Genomic DNA, 24013 nt, shown 5'->3' with positions numbered 1-24013 from the left:
ACCCCCAGTTTCTATTTCAAAATTTGCGTATAAATACGGTTGGGTAGCAGGCTAATCGATTCTGGATCTTGGATCTCAGTCTAAAAACGATGTATGAAAAAGAAAACTATGTAATTCCCATGTTTAAAACCAAACCATTTAATTTTAATTCATTCATTTTCGAAGCTCAGCTTAAAAATTAGCTTCAATCGGTACTGCTCCCTAGACGTGAATATTACCTCCATTGAACTCACAACTTGCAGACTTTGATATTGTTTCAAAATCAATGATCTATAACCGCTTTCAACCATTGAAGACCGTTAAAAAAGAGCTGTAAAACGCATTGCAAGTGTTCAGATCTTTAGCAATAGGCTTATCTGAGCAAATCGCACTGACATGTATAGCCAAAGTAGCACGAACTGGAACAAAGATACATCTTGAGGACACTCTGAGTGTTTTTTGCCCAGGTAATAACAACCCAATTACCAGTTTTAACTTATCTGACCCATAAATGATTCAAAAATGCACTAATTTGCATACATCTTTCATAGAGATAAGCCTATCGAGACACTGCATGCCAGGTGACCTACTGTCCCATGTTAGGAGGTGGCGGGGGTGGGTGGCCCTGCATCTGTTGACCAGGAAAACCTTGTGGAGGAGGGATTGTTGGAGGCCTAGGAGTGAAATTTGCCATTGTCCCACTACCCCCAGGAGGTGGGGGTGGGGCTATAGGAGTTCCACCAGGAGGCATAGGCCTAGGACCATTTCCCATGGGTGGTGGCGGAGGTGGTAATGAACCAGGCACTGGAGGTGGAGGCGCTCTAGGAGGATTTGGCAGTCCTTGTGGTGGAGGGGGTGGTGGTGGTGGAGCATGAGGTGGTGGGGGCAGAGGCCTTGGAGGAGCACCTGGCGCCGCAGTACCATTGGCTGGAGGGGGAGGTTGAGGTTTGTTTGCCTCTAGCGGCTTAGTTTTGAAATATACTTGCAGCTGCATGTTGATAAATGCCAAAAAAAAAGTAAGATACTATCTAAAAAATTTTTGAAAAATTATCAGAGCTTCTATGTAAAATTAGCAACTAATCCTGCCACATAGAAATATTAGCCATCCAATTCAGCTTATTATTGACAGTCCTCATTAACTTTATAACATCAACATGGTTACCAGGTACAGGAGGAAGAGGGAGAAGAAAAAAGAGATAAACATATGAAGCAGTAAAGCTCATGTCCAGTAAACTAACCGTGAACATTTTTGAGTCCGGGTCCCAATGTGAGAAGAACTTGGGAGTGGATTTGTCGATCTCTGTGCTAGGGACCTGAAAAGGTAAATTAAATATATAAGAACAAATGCTAAGCATAATCTAAATGAATCTATAGGGAGCACTATGATCGACTTACCTTGAAAGCTATGATCTCATATGGTTCTGCTGCAAACAAGAGATACTGATATCTCCTATCAAAAGGTTGCACTCTCTGCATCCACAAACAGTAAAAATAAAACGAGGTTTAGATTTTGCTTTAGATTAAGTGTTGGGACAATGTGAAGTTTGGGTTTTATTGCTTGTAAAGGACCAAATAAAAATAAATAAATAAAAAGTGGAGTAGCATGAAAACATGAACAAGTTTAAGTGCAACTGTATATAAAGGAGGGAGGAACAATGGGAAGCAATCATAAATTATCCAAACCACGAAAGGACTATGAAGTAATAAAAAAAAGTAAAAATATAGAGTCAAACCTGCTCATATGACGACATAACACGGTGCCTTGGCTTTGTATTGTCTTCTATTTCAGGATATTCAATCTGCATGAAACACCAAACGATCATTTTCCACAAATAAATGAAAGGATTTAAGAAAAAACGAAGAAGCTATTTTTTGATGCAATACATTTGCTGTTGGACATAATATGCACCTGGAAGAGAAGAGACCTCTGCTTTGTCTCTGGATCATATTGCTTTGTCACACGATACCCCGGCCTGCCAATTTTGACTGCATGAGCAACAACAAATGAGATAACTTTTATAAGTCAAGAAACAAATAAGGAGACTCTGTGAACAGATATACAAAAAGCTTGAGATTGGTTCATATGCGAATTTGAATGTTCACAACAAGGATTGAAAAAAAGCAATATTAGATTTAGAAAGGATTTTCTTAAGTGTTTTGGAATGGTTCTAGTAACTTAGAAGTTAAAGCTTCTGTTAGTGCGTGAAAAGAACATATAAACCTTGGGAATGTATCAGATGCTTTTAGCAATAAATTACTAATTTGGAGTAAGTTGATACATTAAGGCATTTATCTTAAGCCATTTGGATACATTGTAACCGATAAATGTTAAGATGTTCCTTACTTGAAAGTGAGATTTCTTTCTGAAAACCCATTTTGCATGCCGTTAAGAAACTCATTTACTCGTTTTCTACATAATCTCAATTCATCTTAGTCCACAAAATCAACCCTTACAACTACTAATATACATAGAACTAGATTTTTAACGCATAACTTTAAGTACAAGACACTAACTTCGTGCTAACAAGGAACTAAAACCAACAATAACAAAAATTGACAAAGAACAGGAGGATGATAAGAGAGGCATGCCTGTTTTCCGAACAGAAACTTTACGCTTGTGAGGCTGAGGCTGAGCGGGAGCCTCCTTAGCCTCACGCGCCGCTCTCTTAGCTAAATTGGTCTGGTGCCGCTTCCCTTGTGTATGTGCCAAGTAGTTCCCTTCATTGTTGTGTAGCGTCAAGCAAAGCTTACACTCATAACTGCCCAATTGAATAAAACATTTACTCTTTAAGAAAAAAAAAACGAACTTTAAGTATAAAAGAGGGAGAAATTGGATGATAAATTTTACCTGCCCAGATGGTTGCGCATAAAATACGGATCTTTGGCGAGGTCGATGGTCTCGAGGGCGAGTCTACGAAGGCGCTCACGACGGTCCATGGCTTCCGTCTGGGCGGAGGCAGCGCCTCCGGAGCCGGGTTTGGAGCCCCAGTCTCTGTCCATGGTGCTCTCGATTCTTCCTTTGGCTTTCCCTCCTTTGTTAGGGTTTCAATTTGGGGGTTTCTTTTTGGCCTACACTGGAACTACTGATGATCTAACTGGCGATTTGGCGTTGCCAGGTCACGTCGTGGAAACGGCGGTGGCAAATCCCAGTTTTAAGGGTCCTACGGTTGGGCTTTAAATGTTAAAATAAAAATCAGGCCTATTACAAGACTGGGCCGATTTGTAAAATGCATTCATTTGGTTTCTGGGCCCAAGAAAGCTGAACTTTCATGGCTGTTGAGGCCAATGGTAGTCTCAATCGAATCAATGAGCCCTTTGCCACAAGAATTAGGGCGGTTGAACCCTTCTTGGGTTTTCGGTTAAATCCCAAAGTCAAAAGCTAGAAATGGCCCAATTCCTAAACTCGTAGGGCCCCCCTAAGGATAGGAAAAGCATGACCTAACACTAACAACTTGGACCATAATGCTTTAAAGTTCTATAGGCAATGGCCCCATGCACAGATACAATAAGTCAGGTGTTGGTATTGGTATTATAAGCGCCAGAATAGCTGTAATGATGCGTGTTGCTTAATTTGATCCAAGTGTGTTGAACCTCGTATTTAAAATCAGCACGCTGGTTTCTCACTTTACATTACCCAGAATATGAGGTTGTAGATAGCAAAAGCGTAATTATCACATCCAGTAAAGCATCCCTCGTTGCTGTGCCCTGCCCAAACATGCAGGCCACTCTCTGTCTCAAATCTTATTGTGCTGACTCATTCCCCATGTCCATCGAAAATTGATCATAAAACAATACTTTATTCTTAATGCTTCACTAAAACTTTGGACAAGCTTTATACCTTTTAGTAATCTCCAAACATGGCTTCTCCTGCCATCTTTTCCAGCTGGGTAATATAAATTTCAAATAGTGACACGCGCGTCTCGCACGTGATTATAATTTTTATTTCATAAATTAATAACGATAACAACTTATTCATTTTACGTAAAATATAAAGTTTATAATTAACAACTCTTTTTAAGGTTAATATTACATTACAGAAAAACGTGAAATATGTGAATTTGTTTCATAATTACATTTTAAACTCTCGATAGGACGTCGAAACAGTTTAAAAGAAAATTAACCCTAACTTAAAATGTTAGATTTACTTCATACTTGGAGCTGTAAAATATGAGTAACATGTATGTGAGGCATTCCACAAACAGTGACAACTAACTAAAGACTAATGCACCACTATTCATACCTTTTGATTTTGTGCAACAAAGTTTGATTAATTTGGTGATGATAATCACTGTTGCTATCACTGGTATATATATTCTTGGATTCTAAAGAAAGGGACTCTCAACAAACTTCAACACGAACAGGTCAAGGGTTTTTATCACTTTCTTGCTGACTTTGCCATGAATTTCTTCTTGTTCTTCATTAATCCAGATTTTGTACCCTTTCTGAATATATATTGCTTGGAGCAAACCCGTAACCTTATTCCTTTCCCTTGGAAGCTAATGGGCAAAAGTGGGGGGCTACAGGCATTTATGGAGAATCTCCACAATCTGACATTAGCACCATTTCGGTGTGAATATATCACCTTTAAATTAATAAAATATACTATATATTATATTATAATTTGAATATAACCAAACTAACGTCTTATATTTGTTTTTAGCTAAGTATATGCTAGCTGTTTGTGATGATTATCATGTCCCATCGCCTTAGGAAATATGCCTAGACCCAAAATTTAAGCTACGCTAATCAAAAAATCATCAAAATTTAAATTTGAAATTAATACAGCTCACTAATTTAGGGCTAATGTGGTAATAATTATGCTTGTTTAAATTTATAAAAATAAAATAAAATTAAAATTTCCTTCCTCTATTGTTCATAAAATCGAAATATTAATTGATAAAAAATGGGTTTTAATTAAAGAAGGGATATTTGAAAAATAAATTTCCAAGACTATATGATTAGATACAAAGCTTAATAAAATCCTTGTTGTTTACTTCTCAATTAAGGCCTTGATCCAAACAGTTCCTCAACATCTCCCATGAAAGCACCTCTCCACCAGACGGTTGGAACGTGTTGTCCACGCTCCAGTCTTCCCGCGTGCCACGTCGGTACTATTTCAACTGTAGGACCCTCCCAAAAGTACAAACCCCCGATCTCCTTCCAAAAACGACATCGTATCCATGAAAAAGAGAGAGAAAACAAAAAAAGAAAAGAAAAAGGAAAGAATAACGTTGGTGTCAGGTGTTCCCCAGTTAGCCGTTTTCCTTTAGCTTCTGTCTCAAAGAAGGCATTGATTCCCTCTTTCTCTTTCCTTTTTCTTTCATTATATATTACTACATTTCTTTTGCACTGTACTTTTGAGAGAAAGAAGCCATTCATTTTATCACCCTAGGTTTTATTGTTTGGGGGGGGGTTGATCATCATTGGATACAACAGAGACTTTGAAAAGAAGAGCAAAAGGAGAGATTTTAAAAGTTGGGTTTTTGTTTTTGGATAGAAAGAATTGAGATGGGATCATCGTCAGGGCAAAGTAGTGGAAGCTATGATCTTTCATTCAAGATCTTGTTGATCGGAGACTCGGGTGTCGGCAAGAGTAGTCTTCTTGTTAGCTTCATTTCAGCTTCTGTAGTTGATCTAGCTCCAACCATTGGTAACACTTGTCTTCTGTATTTTCTTGACTTTCTCGCTGGATCTTTGATTGGTTTTATGGTTAAATGTTTTTTGGGTTTTGGTTGAATCTATGTTGTAGGTGTGGATTTTAAGATCAAGTTGCTAACAGTTGGTGGGAAGAGGTTAAAGCTTACTATTTGGGATACTGGTATGAAACTCCTAGGAATGTCGTTTTATTCTTTCATTTTAGTCTTTGAGTTTCAAATTTGGATCATTTGTCAACATCTTTCAGTCTAATTGAAGTCAATTGATTTTTCTATTTTACATAGAAGAGAACTCACGTTTACTGACTTAATGTTCACTGATATATTAGTATGACATTGGCATCATTGTCATCCGAGCTCTATTCGTACTGTTCTAGTGCTGGCTGCTTGGATATTGACCTTTTATTTGACCCTCTCCCTTAAACTGTTACCATGACGAATATTGTCTGATTTTTCTCATAAAAACTGTTCTACACACTTGGAAAAAATGTTTGTGGTTAATGCGTATTGATCTGCTTTTTCTTTTATGGCACCATGTCTGCACTCAGCATCTGCGGCATCAACTTTGAAATCCAATTTCAGGAAAGTTAGATACACCATGTGTGGATGAAAAGACCTGTAGAATTGATGATATATTAATCAGTTGAAATGAGTTTCTGGGTTTTCATTTTGTTGTCAGTGGTATGTTGCTACTTCTCAAACGTGAGAAGAAAATGCTTTCTTGACCTGGACAGCTGGATGTTGCGTCTTTAATCTTTTATTAGCTATTAAACTTTTTGTTTTTAAAATTGCATTAAAATAATTGTCTTACAACATGGAGAAATCATGATTGATTTGTGGAACCATAATGCTCCTTGTAGCTGGACAGGAAAGGTTCAGAACATTAACAAGCTCTTACTATAGAGGTGCCCAGGGGATCATACTTGGTAAGTTCATCTTTCTGGTCCATGTATGACTTACTCAACTTTCTTGATTTTGTTTGATGGAACCTGTCACTGGTTTCAAGTTGCAAATCATTAGCAATCTGATATCACTTCACAATGCTATCATAATCATTTATGTGTCCGATAACAAGATTAGGAACTGGTTCTTATGACACTATAGAAGACAGAGTCATGAATATTGTCATACATAATGTTAAAATGTTGATCAAGCTTATCCTCTTGAACTGGCTAAGCACAAGTTTGGTTATAGGTGCTGAAAGATTATGACAAATATAGATTAAATAGGTAAGAAATTGTTTAATAAAAATGAAAGCAATGATAGTTTATTTTAGAAAGATGAACAGCATACAGAAAGCAGTTTGGACACATTTCGTCTCTTTCTCTCTCACACATTTCATCTCTGTGTTCCTTTATTCCATAATGTAATTGTATTCTCAATGCCTTAGTGAATCCTTTCTATGAACATCTGCTTGCCGGTTGGCAGGAGCTCGATTGTTCTACAATTCCATGCAGTTTTTATTTATGGCACAAACAATTGCCACTTTTTTCTTGGCTTAGCAATACATATTGGTGGTTGCTGGATCCTAAAAGTTATATTCTTGTCCCAAATAAATTACCAATCATGGTTCTTGTCAATTCTGCCCAAGGTGTTGAATAAAATATATCGCTTGCCCATGGTTAAAATTGCCTGAATTGTTTGACATATTTCTTGGCTTTGGTTATAGTTTATGATGTAACACGGAGAGAAACCTTCACAAATTTGTCTGATGTTTGGGCCAAAGAAGTGGAGCTCTACTCTACCAATCAGGACTGTGTCAAGATGCTTGTTGGAAATAAAGTTGATAGAGTAAGTCTATTGTTCTTTTTCCAAGCCTCAAAATTAATTTTCGATGATTTATTGACCCCTTTAGACCTCACCCCCAAAAAGAAAGAGTTAAATATAGATTAATAAGTTGTTAATGGGCAATTTTGTGATCTTACGAGGCAGAGTTCCTTTGCTCTCTTCATGTTGAAGAAACCTCATGGCAGAAAGTTGTTAAGAAAAAATCTATTAGTTGTACAGGGGCCATTACAACTTAATTCCCTTCTCTAGAAGGTTCTCGCCTTTATTCTCATCTTAGTTCCTTGCTCAGCCAATATTAGAATACTCTCGTCATGTTCTTCCCGATATTGTGTGCTCTCAAGATTAAAGTAGATACAAGATTTCATGAGAAAAAATCATAGGATTGCGGTGTACCATCAAATTATTTAACTAAAGGTTATAAATGAGTTTTACATGTAGATTAAACTTTGAATTAAACTGAACTTAAGACAACTCAATGATTCATCTTTAGCCGTGATGTATTTATCAATAGTAATGCAGACTTGAAAACTTCATGTCACTTTCACTGTTGAATTGGCTACCTTAACTCTTGCTTCTCTTTGCTTATGAAAGTGGGCTCTAGGTCCTCTCAAGTACATCTCTATCTATTCAGTTCTGCAAGCTGACTCCTGAAAATCCCTTGAAAATGGTTAAAGAGCTAGAAGAACAATGATAAATGGTTTTGTCTTAGTAATCCTTCTCTATAATAGCTGCCTCGCAAACTCCAGAAACTTGGCAAAATTGATTCCTTTGGTATACCAGTCTTCTCGTATTTCCTGTCTCTTGATATTGCATTTTATGTTTTCTCATTTGAGAACTTATTTTTTGAGTTATTTGCTTAATTTATAGTCTTCTTCAAATATCCAATTTGTTTACATTTTCAGGATTCTGAGAGGGCTGTAAGTAGAGATGAAGGGATTGCACTTGCAAAAGAGCTTGGCTGTATGTTTCTCGAATGCAGTGCTAAAACAAGAGAAAACGTGGAGCAATGCTTTGAGGAGCTTGCATTGAAGGTACTTTTCTGTGACAGCAATTTTGCACATAATCTTTCCTGTAATACATACAATATGTTAAGTATTATTTGCTGGTGGGTCATGTTCAAAATGATCTAGAACCATGCAGTATATACATCAATCATTATGAATGGTTGTTTCCAAACTTTTTAAAGAGACAAAAGGATTCTTCATGAATGATGATGACAGCAATAAGTGACTACATTATTTAGGATTAGATGAGCATATCACAAAAAATTTGGATGATGGATTGCTGTGCAAATTTATCCACTTCTTTCTACTATTATGATATTACCAAGGATAAAGGCTTAGATCAAAGAAACAAAAGTGTAATGGCATAATCTCTTCCCTCAGTTCTGACCAGCTATGGATTATTTTTCAGATAATGGAGGTTCCTAGTCTTTTGGAAGAAGGGTCTGCTGTAGGAAAGAGAAACATCTTAAAGCAGAAACCAGAGTACCATGCTCCTCCTGGCGGTAGCTGTTGCTCTTAAATTGCAGCGGTACAGAGGCCGCAACGTGAAAGGTTGACATATATCAATAGAAAGAGCCCACACAGCCATATTGGTGGCTCTAAGCTTCCACCTTAACAGATTGTGAACAAAATCATGTATATGATAATTTCTTTTAAGATTCCATACTGCTTTTCTTTCCTATGGAGTTGCCATAGTTAAATTGTATCATTGTCACTCAAATTAACTCGTGTAAATTTGTTTGCCTTTTGTTTTTGTCTTGATTAATCTTTAGTTTGTTACTCATAGAAGAAAACCAGATTGAATGTCTTTCATTGATTAATTGACTGTAGGTATTGTTTAAACTTTGGACTGGCTGGCAAAAGTATTACTCACAGCTCTTTTTCCCCTCTTCTGTTTAGACTAACATTTTTGCTTTACTATTTTATTGAAATTAAATGAAGCAAAAATCAAATAACATTGTATTAATCTTTTGAAATTGGAAATAATGGAGGAGTTCATCAGTCATAGATATGAATCTTGGATTTGGAAATTGGGAAACCAGCATGATCCCTCCCAAATTGCATTGGATTAAAATCTCAATAAGATTAGAAAAACCCATCAAAGAGTAAATATTAGATTTTCCTTTTTGAGTTAACCTTCAACATGGTGCAAGCGATAAATCTCAAGCTCCATCCATATTTCTCATGATCCAAACCAAAGCCATTATAACAAATTATTACTACACCATTTAGGTATTTTGTCAACTAAAAACAAGATAACCTCTCTCTTTTGTGTCCATCTTTTGCCTTTGGAGTCAAAGTAACTCAAACAGAGGTAAAAACGCTACAACAGATTTTGGTTTTAAAAAAGCTACAGCTTTTGCCAGTTTCTCTGGAGTCATTGGCAGCGTTAGGTTTTTTTTTTTTTTTTATAATAGAGAAAAGATATTCGAACTCTACTCTTTTGACAGGAAATCATGCACCAACTAATGAGCTAAATGCTTAGGTGCAAGTCAGGTTTACTTATGTTGATAGGTTGATGCTTCCACCTAGTCTTAGTGCTGGGAGTAATCTCATCTAGTGTTCTCTACCTTCCCTTATGTAACCTGCCATTATGCCCTATCCAAATAGTGTAAATATAAGCACTCCAAGACAGCCTTCCATATGATTGAAGTGAGTGTCTTCTCCTTTAATCTGTGTTTTGCCCAGGCACATTCTCTACGCCAATCATCAATGCTTTTGGACTAGATCACATAGCTGGATTCCATTTCTTGAAAATTATTGGCTGGTTGTTTATATGCCACGGACCTGATTCAAGAACCCAATTCTTAGTCTTTTAATTTGAAAACTACAAGCGAAAAGATTTTGCTCAACTCATTTTATATCCACAGATCCATTTTTCCCCCACAAAAGAAATTGATAAATTTTTGTACTTGAGTTTAACATGCGCTTCACGTCAAGCTCCATGGCCCTAATCTTAGAACCAATGCTAGCAAATACACAAAGTATAGTTTTTTACGGAAACTAAAGAGAGATTCAAGGTATACACAAGTTTTCCAAAGGCACGCTCAATTGTGGTGATAGAACTTGTTGTAAAAGAATCATCAGAAAATCCAAGTAGCAAGCAACTCTTCTACACGGACTATTGAAGACATGAATACTCTAAAACCAAAATTAAATGGAGAAGGTAAATTTAGCTTTGATTTTGGAAGAAAGTATTGGCAAGTTGAAGAGATATGAATACTCTAAAATGAAACAGCTGCTTAGTTTTTAAGTTTAATATCTGATAAGAATGGGGATAATGATAGTTGATTCCAAGCTTTACAGTTCATAAGTTTTCATTTGGTTGATTATTCTCAATTCTCGATCATTGATTTGGTTAATGGATATCCTAAATTAAAACATATGCGCAACAAGAAGATAAATTATAACAAGCAAATGACTGAGATATTAAACAAGGGAAGTACAGTTAGTATTAATTATTATCAGGTGTCAGAAAGTAATAGGTCTTTCTCTAGAGTGTGGCGAATAGTTTGGATAATTATTTAGCAGTAGTTATTGCATTAACCAAGTATAAAGAAAGATAAGTTGGTCATGGCTAAGGGATGCTGCCACGAGGAACAGGGACGGTTGAGACTTGAGAGCGGCATCAGCTATAGCCTAAAGGCATTAGATGGTGCAGAAAACAAGCTGTCCAGTTTGAGCGGTCTTGCAAAGCTGCGACATTATATAACTAAATCATCCAAAAAACAAACTGCATAAGACATAAAATATGATTTGCTGTAAGAAATTTGTTCCTTTGGGATTAACAATAGTCAACAGGGTAGCACTAAAAGGCGATATAACTTACAAGCTCTCTCTTCTCCTAAGATACTAGTATGTATTAAATTAAATGAGAACAAAAATATTTCATCCTAGCCTCAAAATTATATGATGTCAATTGACCATGGCGGAGTGGCGGGAAAAAGTGGCCACCACTCAGCCATGCTCCTCTAACAGTTGCTAAACAATTTTCAAGAATCATCGGGTGTAGTTTCATTGGGAGGTCTCAGCCCCAGCAGCAGCATCAAAAACTCTCCAGGCTTCCGTTTCAGGGTCAGCTAGCTCACGCGGGATCTGCAGAATTACGGGTAAGAAACACATTGAGGAAGAGAACATATAAGTTCAAAAATTTTTCTTAAGGCTAACCTTTCCATATATGTTTGCCTTTGTTGGAGAAGCCCCATTAGCCAGCAACAACCTTATTACATCCACATGCTCACCTCGTGCTGCATGATGAAGAGGCTGACAAAACAGGGCCGGGCCATACAGACATGAAGTAGTCATGAACAAGACTTAAGTAGTATGTAAAATACATTTGGTATTCAGACAAATAAAGGAGAAAGACAGAGAGGGAGGAAAAAACTAAGCAGCTGTTTCATTTTAGTTGGTCATTTTAAGTATCCCTTGATAAGAGACCAAAGAATTTCCATTCTTATTTGCTTAAATAAAATTTTTGACCAGTGTGCAATCGTATGGCCAAGCAGAACAGAATCTATCGAAATGGAATCAATTGGCTTTAGATCTTAATTAATGGAGATGAAACCAAACATAGGGACATTAGAATTCAAGATGGTTCAAGTATTATGTAGTACTCACAGTATCACCTTCCGCATCAACTGTATCTAGCATCCTTTTCAGACATCCAGCGTTGGTGGCAGTGCCAAGTAGAAGTTGTACTATCTCAATAAATCCTGAAAACATCATCAGAAACAAAAGAAAAAAAAAGTCAGTACCTAATTAGAGATGAAGATTCTACACAAAAATATACAGCCTACCCCCTGCACAGGCATCATGTAAAGGAACTGCCCCATCTTCATCCTTGGCCTCAAAATTAGCCCCTCTTTCCAAAAGTAGCTGCATGGGATTAAATTATCAATCATAAGATTTTTGGGCTAGAACATAAACAGCATCCAAAATAACCAATGGGAAGAAACATCAATAGCAGGACACTGACCTGGACACAAGGCAGATAACCATAAAGGCAGGCAAGATGGAGAGCTGTATCCCCATCTTCTACAGGTTCATCAATGCTGCCATTCAAGTTGTCTACATAATCAAGTGAAAAATAAAACGCATCAGCAGGAGCTACAGTAGACAAGGACATTTTAATGTGCAATTAAAATGAAAGAAACAGTATATCAGGTGTTCCTTTGTGAGAACATATGTTGAGTAACAAGCAAAAGAGTATAAATCCTTCCATTTCAATCGATATCTACTAGTGAGGTTACATTACCAGCAAAAATCAAAACTCAAAACTACAATAAGCAATTAGACTTGCTCAGAAATTTGCCTCAACTTCAGCTCATTCCACTTTTCATATATCATTATAAACTATAAATCATATATGCAAAGCTTTGATTTCTAAGTCGCTATGGATATGTTAACTACCCACTTCCTTCTATCGTTAACAAACTTAGATCAACATAAAAGATATTCCTTTACTTCATCTATTTCCTATAAACACTTTCATCATTTACTTCGAATTCCAATCTCTTGACCAAGTCTACAAAAAAAAAGTTCCCATTTTGATTCACAAGTAATTACTATTACCAAACCAGCATTAACCCAAAATTACTACATGCTTAAGAAATCAAATAGAACTGAAACAGGTTATCTTAAAAACTCATAAAAAAACCCAACAAAAAACAACTTTCAGGACAGATCAAAACAACCGCCCAAAAACTAACCTTTTTTAGTTTCAAAAAAGAAAAGGATAAAACCCCAGCGTTTTAAGGTAATCAAACACCAAAATTTAATGAACGAAGCTAAAACAAAGAGGAAAAGGAGAGAAAAGTAGAAGTAAACGAGGAAGGGAAACAACCAAGGGCGAGGCGAAGAGCGTCGAGGTCGCCGAGCTGGGCGGCGGCGGCGAGGTCACGGAGGTGAGGAGGAGTGTCGGCTTCAAGGTCCATTTCCAGACCGTTTTCTTCGAAGAGAGCGTTTTCGTCGTCGTGCTCGTCTTCTTCCATCAATCCATTGCGTCTCCCTGGAACCGCCATTATTTTTCTTTCGAATTTCTATTTCTCTGTTGTTTTCTCTTTGTTTTGGTTCCTATGGAGAATTAATAAACCTAGGATTTTGAGGGGTTTCGGTTTAGAAGCTTTGCCCCATCAGCAAATTTTTTTTACTTTTAACAGTAATAGTGTAGATTTTTCTTTTTCTTAATAAAGATATAAAACATATTTTAAAAATAATCGCTCAACTATTTAAAAAAATTTAAATAAACTTTTATTTTTTAGATCAAATAAGCTTTATGACTAATGTCACGGTTGAAACTTAAGCCCTATCATTTATAAAGCACAAATCCATTTTTCCAATCCAAAAAACATATCTAATTAGCTAAAGATCTATATTTATATATCCAAGACTCACTCCATCTCTTATTAATATGAGATTCGTGACATTCAACCCGCTTTTTATTATAAAAGAAAATGACTCTTATACTAGTTCAGGTTTACCTACACCCTTGTATCTCTCATGGAGTTCATTGCGAGATCCATGACATTCTAGCCGCTCTTTACCACAAAGAAAAAGGACTCTTGCACTAATCTGGATTTATCGACACCCTTTTATCTCTCATGAGATCCACTAATCTTACTAAATATACAAAGACGAGGGACTTTTATACTTGTCTGGGTTTTTCTACACCCTTATATCTCTCATGGGATCCACTGATCTTACCAAATATACAGAGGAGAGGGACTTTTACATTAGTTCGAGTTTGCCTAGACCATTGGTCTACATTGGAGGTCCACTGATCTAGTTCGAGTTTGCCTAGACCATTGGTCTACATTGGGGGTCCACTGATTTTATATCAAATATCACAGGCTAAAACTTAAGCTTGAACTTGTACGATTTTAAACTTTGAAAATAGAGCTTAAATAAGCTTACAAATTACAAATTCATGTCTAATAAGTGGTGAAAAACTTATGTTTATATACTCAAGACTCACCCATTGTCTTTCTGATGTGAGATCCGTGACAACTAAGGCTTAACTAATTATCAATAATAAAAATACTACTTGTCATTTTATATTTATATGATATTAACATGACATGTTGATGTGACGATGATATTAAAAGTGAGAATATTACATGATAATGTCATCATGCCACATCAGTATTACATAAAACTATCTTGATTAAGGGGAAAAAAGGTAAAAAATTGAATTTTTTTGGTATTATTTATTGGAATTTCCGATCATCATAGGGTGATCAACAATTGGTGATTGAAATCTAGGTTTAGGGGGTTGGCCATGGGGAGAGAAGGTAGAGTAGAGAGACAAAAGAGTTAGAGAGAAGGAAGGAAGGAAAAATGAGAAAAAAATTTTAAATGTGCTTTAAATAATTTTACCAAAACGACATAGTTTGGACAAAAGAGAAAAGAAAAGCCATGTAACAATTTTTTTATCTACACATCAGTTTCGTCTAACATGTTAATATCATGTCAGCACCACTAATGATTTGGATAAAATTAGATAAAGGAACTTAATTGTTTAAAATCTTAAAGTACTGGAACTAAATTAACTATTTTGAGATAGTAGGATTAAATTGATGAAGAAAACGTATAGTATAGCAACCTGTGATGTATTTTGACCAAATAGTATAATACTCATGAGGTATCAATATTTCGTATAGTACAAGAACTGTGATGTACCTTGACCAAATAGTATAATACTCATGAGGTATCGGTATTTTTTAAAGAAATATTAACTACTTGTGGATTTAAAATGAGTAATTATGAGTATAACTTTGTTTTTTTCTCGAAATTGTTAACATAGAAAGCACTATGAAGTATGAAGTATCAAAACGGAAAACATGCAAAAAATATGACGGGGGAGGTGTATATGTACATAGTTGCTTTTTCGTTAGTTCTGAAAGGGAAAAAGTGGGCAATAAGAGGGCTTTTTCTCTGCCCTCACTGGTCATTCCATTGAACTTGATGGTCATGTTTGGGCAATAAGAATTGGTCAGAAAGAAGCAGATATTTGTATTCTATTCAGCCCTGGATGCTGATCCTCTGCACTCCAACCATAGATTCCTAAAATCCTATGTATTGACATGGTCTCTAGTGCCTGCTCCAGGGGCCAACTCGGTGGGACATTGGTAGACTCAGGCCTTTCACCCCAAAGCCAAGACTTGCATGTTTAAGTTAGAAAAAAAAGGAAATTCCCAAATTCAACTAGGCTTAATATACCAGGATGACTTACCTTTGCGTTTGCCTATCACATCTGCAGAAACTGATCTCCACTACAAGACCCACACTTTGTATATGCTCCTCTTATTAATTGAGTGGCCACCATGGCCAGCATGCAGAAAAGAAAGAAGCTTTTTGCCCTCAACGACCAACAAAAACATTAAATACCATCTAAATTGTACATGTAATTGTAGGCCTCTTGAGAGCCATGAATATTAAAGATTTTAGGATTGGGTTGTTTTTGTTTGTTTTAGATAATGTGAGACCACCATACATGTGCCAATGTCAAATGAAAACAATCCCCTATTTCTCTGTCAACTCTCTCTCTCATGGATTTGGATGCCCCGAGCAAAGTGGTTCACATGGCGTGGCTTTTCAATACCCACCAAATATGCCCATTAGCCCCATTTGAGAAACTCCACAAATTTTAAGTAACCTCTTTAATTCATTGTTACTTTTCTCTCTCTTTCTCTCTCTCTCTCAAGAGGCTGCTATATGTTTGCATGGAAAGTGGAACAAGACAAAAAGGAAAAAACTAGGTATATGTAAGAGTTTGTTGTCCTCTTTGATCTTACCATGAATGGAGTCCTTACATATATACTTATTTATGACAACACACGTTCATCTTCACTTGAAGACAAGTATAGGATGAGAGGTATCTCTAAAGGCACTTTTTGCAGTGATCCGGTCTCAAACAATTTAATGCTATCATTGTTTTCAGTCTGTAGACGTTTTGGGTCTCAACCATCTTTTGACAAGAATGCTGCTAAGACTAACCTAAATCAAGTAAACAATCGGACTCTTCCGCTCACTAATCACCTTAAGCATAGATCTGTTATCAGGTCAGGTTCTTAATTAAAGTTTGGCTACTAAGTCAGGCTGTTTGTTTAAGGCATTAACAAAATTAATTTGGCCATTTGTTTGTTCACATGGGTCACTACATTAGCTGCGGTTTTAAAGCTGAGTGTGAGAGTGTGTGTAAGTGTGTGTAGTGTACTTGGCCTAAATGCATAGGTGGATCCATAAAAGGAGGGCAGTTAGCAATCTGGCTGGGTTGCCATCCGTTTAATTTTTGTCATATTAATGAAACAGATAGACAGAGACGGAGCTTTAGCTTTCTTGCAAACCAAAAAAGAGAACCTAATCCACCACTTTCGGTTGTGGAATTGGTGGTGGCAAACTCATGCCAAACACCCCCTCCCTAATTCTCCTTTGCTCTCCGACTCCTCTCTCTCTCTGTCTCTCTCTTTCTTTCTACTTCATCACATGCTTCTTTATCTTTTTATGGATCAAATGCTACCATGAAAAAACAAAATCTAGCTATAGCTAGCAACTTTACCAAAGAATTTTTCAACTTTACTAACATGGAACAAGTTAAATTTAAAAGAATTCAAAGAATGGACAATTATGAATGATATTAGTGAGAAAATAATGTTAATCATACACATTGATTTTTGGGTGACAGAAACTTCCCCCCAAAAGAATTAAGAAGATATTGGACTTGCATTTCTAGTAATGGCAATCAACCAAAGAAGACGCCGAGAAAACCAGTAGCTTTTCCTTGGAAGCAAAGGAAAATTTAGTTTCCCTGTGATGATCATCTTCCGGGGCTGGAAGGTTAAGATCCAACTGCAGAACAGTTCTTGGTTTCTTGGACTCCTGTGATTCAGGACTTCTTGTTCCAACACTCAAAGCTGTTGTAGCCGTTGTTGTCGGTACATTAGTAAACGTCCTGTGCCTCCTCATATGACCCCCAAGAGCTTGTCCCGAAGAGAACTCAGCGCCACAAATCGAACATTCATGAACTTTGGATTTGCTGCTATTGCATAAAACAGCCTTATTTGTTATTTGGAGTGAAAGGGCTGTGTTCATGTTGTTGAATTGATCATCATCTTCTCTCACAAACACCAATCCTTTATTCTCTTCATTATTAACCTTGGGCTTCTTGTGGCTTGCTCTGTGTCCACCAAGCGCCTGGAACGAAGAGAAGCACCGGTTACATGTTTTGCACTGGTGAACATATATCCCCGTCTTGCTTGTTGTTGCCAAAGAAGCCGGTTCTGATGGTTTTATTCTTGTTTGGCCTTGAGCCAAAAGTATTAAACAATTGGCCATGTCTTCTTCTTCTTCCGTGCTAATTTCTGTTAACTCATCAACAGATGTTGTTGGAGAAGCAACAGCTCGTTCCAACCCTCTCGAATCATCACTATTTCTCCCACCTTCACCTCCACTTTCTCCTCCGCTAGATGTCGTGCTTGAAGCCATCAACAAAGTCAGAGGCGACAGCGGCCTTGGACGCTTGGTACGTTTGCCTTTGATGATTTGTAGCTGATCTTTACAAAGAACAACTTCCTCCTGACCCTCCATCATCATCATCTCTAATTATATTCAACAAAAAGCTTGGAAAAGAGAGAGAGAGAGAGAGAGAGAAAGAAATGGATGATTGGATGTATGTGATGGAAGCAAGAGAGGAGGGAGTGGATGTTAATATGCAGAAGATATGTTAATTCAGTGACAGGTTTCTATCAGGTAAGAGAGTCAAAAAAGAAAAAGATTGAAACCCCTGTGAACAGTTACCCTGGAATTTGCTTTCCAGTTTTGTGTTTCCAACCTTGGAAGTTATAAGAATATATAGGCACAATACGAAAACACAGGTGTATATAATAAGAGAGAGGGAGAGAGAAAGGAGTTGCATTACATATGAAAGGGAAGATGCAATGTCAGTATGAGAAGGCGAGGAAACGAGTGAGATTCGGTTGGCTTTGAAGCAAACCCATTACTTTTTCCCAACGATTCCCTTCTGGGAGGATTGGTTTGCAAGCCTGGAACCACAGAATTTGCGCCTCTCCACCCCCCTTTTTTCTCCTTTTATTTGCTTTTCTTGCTTGGAGTTTCTGTTAGTCCTTGTTAATACTTTTTGTAGCCTGGTTTTTTTAACTGCATACAAAACTACTTCAATTAAAACTACCTTTGCCCCAAGTTGGCATTTTGAATGGTTGTTTTGGTGACTAGTTCGGAATAATAAAGCTCCCTTTTGACTGATCAATATAACTAATAATTAATACCACTTTCTTAAGCCAACTAATTAACACAAGTATGCTCAATCCCCGTAACCATTCACTTAATTACTGCCATTTAGACCACCCCTCTTGATATTAAGTCATTAGATAACCGAATAGGTTAAGACTTCTAGAGACATTAGTTACTCCCTACAAAAAGGGCTCTCCTTGTATTAGTGTTTACCATATACATACAGCTTTTTACCCTCGTACTTAGTTGTCTTAATTTCTGTCTCTAAAAAGGATATTACATGTCTACAATTTCGGTTTTAATTATATGGACATTGTGTTAAGCCAGTAGTTAATCAAGCAGATCATGTGCAGTTGACCCACCCCCAGTAGTGAATTATATATACAGGGTTTGCTTCTCGGGTGGACAATAACCCCCCAAATCACGCCGGCTATGTGATCCAAATAATTTGATGAATTTCCTAATCTGTTTACCCCAATCATTTGGGGTTGGTAATGGCCACAGAAAAACAGTGACAGCCTTTCCATCAAAACACAGCAGTACATTCGATAAAAAGTCAATCATCAGAGATTATTTTTGTGAACCCTCCCTTTGGAGTTAGAATAGACCAAGAAGATCATTTGTTAATACAGTAGTGTGAATTAATTGGCATGTTCCATTTCTCCAAATTAATGAACCAGTTGACTTTAGCAACATAAACAAATTTGTGAGCAACATCATGCATTATGTATGCATTCATTTCTTAGTATAACTATTGTAAATTATTTTTGTACATTTGAGAAATATTAAGACAAAGCAACGAATTTGAACCTCAGACGCCAAATAAAAATAAAAATCATGTCAGGTTAAGTTGGAATTTCTCATATAAAGTAAGTTATAGCAAAAACAATTAGTTGCGTAGAACATTCTTGTTTTCTGTGAACAAGGCAGTTTGCATGTTGGAGTCAAGCAACCTGCCAAGCATGAACCGACCATCACACAAATTTTATAAAACGGAAGGACGGCGAGCTAGGTCACAGTTGCAATGGAGGAAGGGAGGGTTTGCCAATTCTACAAGAGAGTGTATGCCAAGTGAATGATTGGAGGGGAGGATCGTGTGTCGTGGATGGGATAGATTCTTGGCGTAAGGAATTATCATTTGGGAAGAAAGGATTGTGAGAGGCAAGTAAGGGCAAACGCCAGCATCAGCAGTAGTTAGTGACCTAAAGTAAAGCATCAAACTCTCAAACAATTTCTTCGTGGATTTGGTTGGTGAAGTACTTAAAAATGGAATTTCTTTTCTTTAAATTTGTTCTTTGCTTTCCATGCTCTTTTCTTGGTTCCTTAACTCTTCCTTGTACTGCTACTGCTTCTCCACGCCCTTACCTTACATTGTATCTGGAATATAGAAGAATACAATTATAAGATATAATGCAATTTGTTATTCAATTTTAGACAACATGGAGACCAAGTATTTTAGCTAGTCTGTGAACACGTTTTAGGTGTGATGTTTACACCTCACACATGTAAAAAAAAATCCAAATGAAAACTGAAAAATGAGAATGATCAATCAATAATTGACTAACTTTGCAAGGGTTTTTCTTGCTTTAATATATATGGTTTTAATTAGCGTTTAAGGAATGATTGACACTGAATCATTATTATTGAGAATATGCTTTAAAAAGAATAAAACAGCCGATTACTCTTGTTTTTGGTGTAACAATATTGATTAGATGGAGGATAATCATGGAGAGACAAAACGAAGTGAATTATTGATGATAGTGGTACAGGACTAAGGAAGCTCCTTCATGAAGGGAAGTTTCATGGAACGTGAATCTAATAAGAGAGTTTCAAAGCTCCAATGATTATAGAGAGAAAGAGACAATGTTTCATATTTTAAATTCCTCTGTAACAAGACATTGTTGGGTCTGATTTGGAGTCGGCTCAATGCACTATATTTTAGTGCTACATAATTCTTATATTTTAACATAGTTTCCATTTGGACACCTAAGGTTCTTCCCACAGTTAATTTGTAGATTGTCCTTTCTAGTTTTCTACTACACTAAATCCTATTTATAGGTCACTTGCTTTCACATGTGAGAAAAGAAAACCTTCCATACTGTCTTTAGCAAGCTACAGTACTAGTAGTCTGTCCCATGAAGCATGAGACTATATTGCCTTTAATTTATATCAACCTTGCTAATTAAAGCCTATTGACAATCAACGTAGCAATAGTCAATTTTAGTTTTTTTTTTTTTCCTTGTTGAAGGAAGGGAAGTTTTGAAATATAAAAAGTGATCATGCCTGTTTTAATCATTAAGTTAAATATTTAAACGGATGTGATTATATCAACATTAATACATCAAATCTCATCAGAACTCCACATTACATCTCTTAAAAAATTAAATACTTAGATATACAGTGAAAGTTTGATTTAATAATAAAGTTTCAATTAATTTATTAAGATTATGGGGCAGAAAATTCCAAGTTGCAACCACTAAAACCTTTGTTTCATGCAAATATGATCGAGTACTGTTATGACAGCAATTCAATATTTAGAAGTTGTAATTTAATGCTTGGCTCTGTTGAAGAACTGGTGGTAATGGGGAGGTTCGGTTGGAAGCAGTGGTCACAGTGCTATGCTTTTGAAGCAAACCACTTTAGAAGTTGCAACTAGAACACCAGTACAGCAAAGAAAAGTAACCAAGGAAATGTCTTTCTTTCCAAAGATAACGACTTGATGCCCACTCCCACCAAAAGTTTTCTTGTTGTTTGACATGTATAAACCCTTTGGTACAGTTCAAAACCTCTCTCTCAAAAATTAGCATATATTTTGATTTAATGAAAAATCATTAATTTAATAAATTATCAAGACGTATATATGGTTCACTATTTATATTTTTGGAGTGTGACCTTAAATTTAAGAGTAAAATATATTATTTTTTAAAATTTTATTCGAAATTTCAAACGAATTTATTAATTTTCGAAATAAATAATTTATCTCAAAAATATAAATACTGTTAACAGATATTACGAAAAGATTAAAATAATTTTTTATTTTTTATTAATTTTAAAAATTAATATTATATTTTTAAAAATTTTTTTAAAAAAAAAAACACCGGTCGGTGCTCCTTAACTCCTCAAGAAAGGGGAGCACTAGCCGATGTTCCTAAGGGAGGAGGGGAGCCCAATGTACCCTTAGGGAGCCTCGATTGGACTCCCTTTGGGGAGCACCAGATCTAGTGCTCCCTTAGGGGTCCAATCGAGCTCCTCAAGGTAGCTCTCGTGCTCTCCATTGGAGAGGTTTTTTTTTTTAATTAATAAAAAATTAATAAAATTATATAATAGTAATTTTTAAAATTAATTAATAATAAAATAATCTTTTTACTTACAAAAACATTAATAATTAATTAATAGTTAGACCTAAGTGTTCAGCAAAAAATTTTTTTTGAAACGGAGTGTTTATTTTAAAAATTAATTAATATTCATATAATTTCAATCAAAACTTACGAAGTAAAAGTATTTTATTTTAAATTTAAATATTTATATATTTTTTTCCATGATTCATGGTGTGTTTGCTATTCAAAATTGTCTATTGAGCATTTAGAGTACTCACAATTGAGAGATTAATTTGTGTATGTGTGTATATATGTATATATAATACTAAATAATGTTTAGAGATGTGTACTTGTAAGGTAGTTATTATTTTTTAAAGATCATAACTTGAATATTATTATTTGATAAAAAACTCATACCTTATAAATATTTGATTAAAATTTTAAATTGTCACCTAAACCCATATCAGAATATTCTAAATACTACCCATTAAATATCTTATTATTTTTATGCATATTATTAATGAAAATAAAATTAATAAATTAAAATTAATTTATAAAAAAAATTAAATGAGAGCTAATGATATGTCAAAGATTTCGGGAAGAATAACTGAAATGTAACCAAAAAAATTTATAATAAATTGATCGATTTATATATAATTAAGCTGTGGCTTAATTAATTTATACTAGCATGATAAATTTCAATAATGCGTCTAAATCTATAGATCAAAAACAAATAGTAGGAAAAATTAGGTTAATAATTCTTAAAGCAATTAACAATATTGTGATGCATTTATGGGTAACTCATTATAGTGAAAAAGAAGTAACAATAATTGACAAATTAAATAAAAAAATCAACCAACAAAAAGAAATTCAAATATATGGTGTTGTGAGCAAACCGAACTGGGTACCTTTGGGCAATATAGGCGAACGTAGAAAACCAGGAACTGACCCATCTCCATGGCCATGCCTTCAACAAACAAAAGTAGAAAAACCCTTGAATATCTGATAGCTTTGGGTCAGGCCTCGACTATCCAAAGCTTACTTAGCAAGTGCAAATCCAATCTAGGGACATAACTACTGGACCCTAGACAAAAGGGCTCCCCTCTCCATTTAATTCCAGGTGGACCTTAAAATTTATGTGCCTTAGGACCTAAAAAACTTAACATCAAATTTGCAGTGGGCCTTGCATCTCCATCATCCCCTCTCCAAGAGCCCACGTGGAATATTACTGCAGTTCCTGACAAAGCATACACCGCTGGCAATTCCCTTAAAACTCCTTTAATTCCATAACGGGTAGGAACTTGGTAGAATTAAAGATAAATAGCTTACAAAAACAAAACCAACTTCTCAACTTTCAGCACACCAGTTCATTTACAGGGATGTCAATAGGTAGGATATCCGTTAATTTTGAGATATTCGAACTTGAACCTGAACCTGATTAATAAATAAAATACTCGAATCTTATAATTACTTGAATATTTTTTAAATTTATTATCCTAACTTGAACTTTAATACATACTCATTATCTGATAATTACCTCAACTTGTTTAAAAATCCGATTATATAAAAAAATTATTAAAATGCTCTTCATGGATACTTCATTACCCGAACTCGAATCAAAACCCCATATTTATATATAAGAATATTTTCATCCATATTTCATATAATTCACTAATAATTAAATTTATAAAAGCACACAAACAATAAAATTGAAATTCTAGTTATCAAAAATAAATATCTCAAATATCAACTTAAATTACTTGAAACAAATATCCAATCAACAACTTAAAAAACATTACAAATTTAATTAACTATATGGGTTTTGTTGTTAATTACATGTAATTAAAAAAATAACTAGGTTCAAAATTGTTCTAATCTCACAACTTCTCTTTAGGTATATATTTTATAAATTTATATAAACAAAAGTATATATATTATAATTAATAACTTTATAAGTCATAATTTTTGTAATGTTAACACAAAATAAAAAGTAAATATATGTATATTAAAAGTACATATATAA

The 24013-nt window shown here is 35.5% G+C and overlaps 4 protein-coding genes across 4 annotated transcripts; 1 reads left to right on the top strand and 3 right to left on the bottom strand.

Annotated features, from left to right (window-relative positions):
* Positions 267-3112, bottom strand: LOC18598062 (splicing factor 3A subunit 2). The gene is made up of 7 exons (XM_007027412.2): positions 2828-3112; positions 2569-2738; positions 1889-1965; positions 1713-1778; positions 1375-1449; positions 1218-1292; positions 267-967 (listed from the first exon to the last, which is right to left on the bottom strand). The coding sequence occupies exons 1-7, from the start codon at positions 2977-2979 to the stop codon at positions 566-568; spliced, it is 1017 nt and encodes a 338-aa protein (XP_007027474.2). The 5' UTR covers positions 2980-3112; the 3' UTR covers positions 267-565.
* LOC18598061 (ras-related protein RABC2a) lies at positions 5236-9268 on the top strand. Its single transcript, XM_007027411.2, has 6 exons — positions 5236-5629; positions 5729-5797; positions 6494-6559; positions 7303-7424; positions 8324-8452; positions 8835-9268. Exons 1-6 carry the CDS (start codon positions 5488-5490, stop codon positions 8943-8945), a joined length of 639 nt encoding a protein of 212 aa, XP_007027473.2. The 5' UTR covers positions 5236-5487; the 3' UTR covers positions 8946-9268.
* Positions 11161-15809, bottom strand: LOC18598060 (tankyrase). The gene is made up of 7 exons (XM_007027409.2): positions 15657-15809; positions 13269-13517; positions 12402-12493; positions 12223-12301; positions 12044-12138; positions 11594-11689; positions 11161-11521 (listed from the first exon to the last, which is right to left on the bottom strand). The coding sequence occupies exons 2-7, from the start codon at positions 13444-13446 to the stop codon at positions 11441-11443; spliced, it is 621 nt and encodes a 206-aa protein (XP_007027471.2). The 5' UTR covers positions 13447-13517; positions 15657-15809; the 3' UTR covers positions 11161-11440.
* LOC18598059 (zinc finger protein ZAT5) lies at positions 17033-18544 on the bottom strand. The gene has a single exon (XM_007027407.2). It carries the CDS (start codon positions 18017-18019, stop codon positions 17153-17155), a length of 867 nt encoding a protein of 288 aa, XP_007027469.1. The 5' UTR covers positions 18020-18544; the 3' UTR covers positions 17033-17152.

This window comes from Theobroma cacao, chromosome 5, assembly GCF_000208745.1.
Source record: "Theobroma cacao cultivar B97-61/B2 chromosome 5, Criollo_cocoa_genome_V2, whole genome shotgun sequence".
In the NCBI taxonomy this organism is placed as follows: domain Eukaryota; kingdom Viridiplantae; phylum Streptophyta; class Magnoliopsida; order Malvales; family Malvaceae; genus Theobroma; species Theobroma cacao.
The sequence above is the reverse complement of the archived record's forward strand: the minus strand, read 5'-3'. Positions and strand labels throughout refer to the sequence as shown.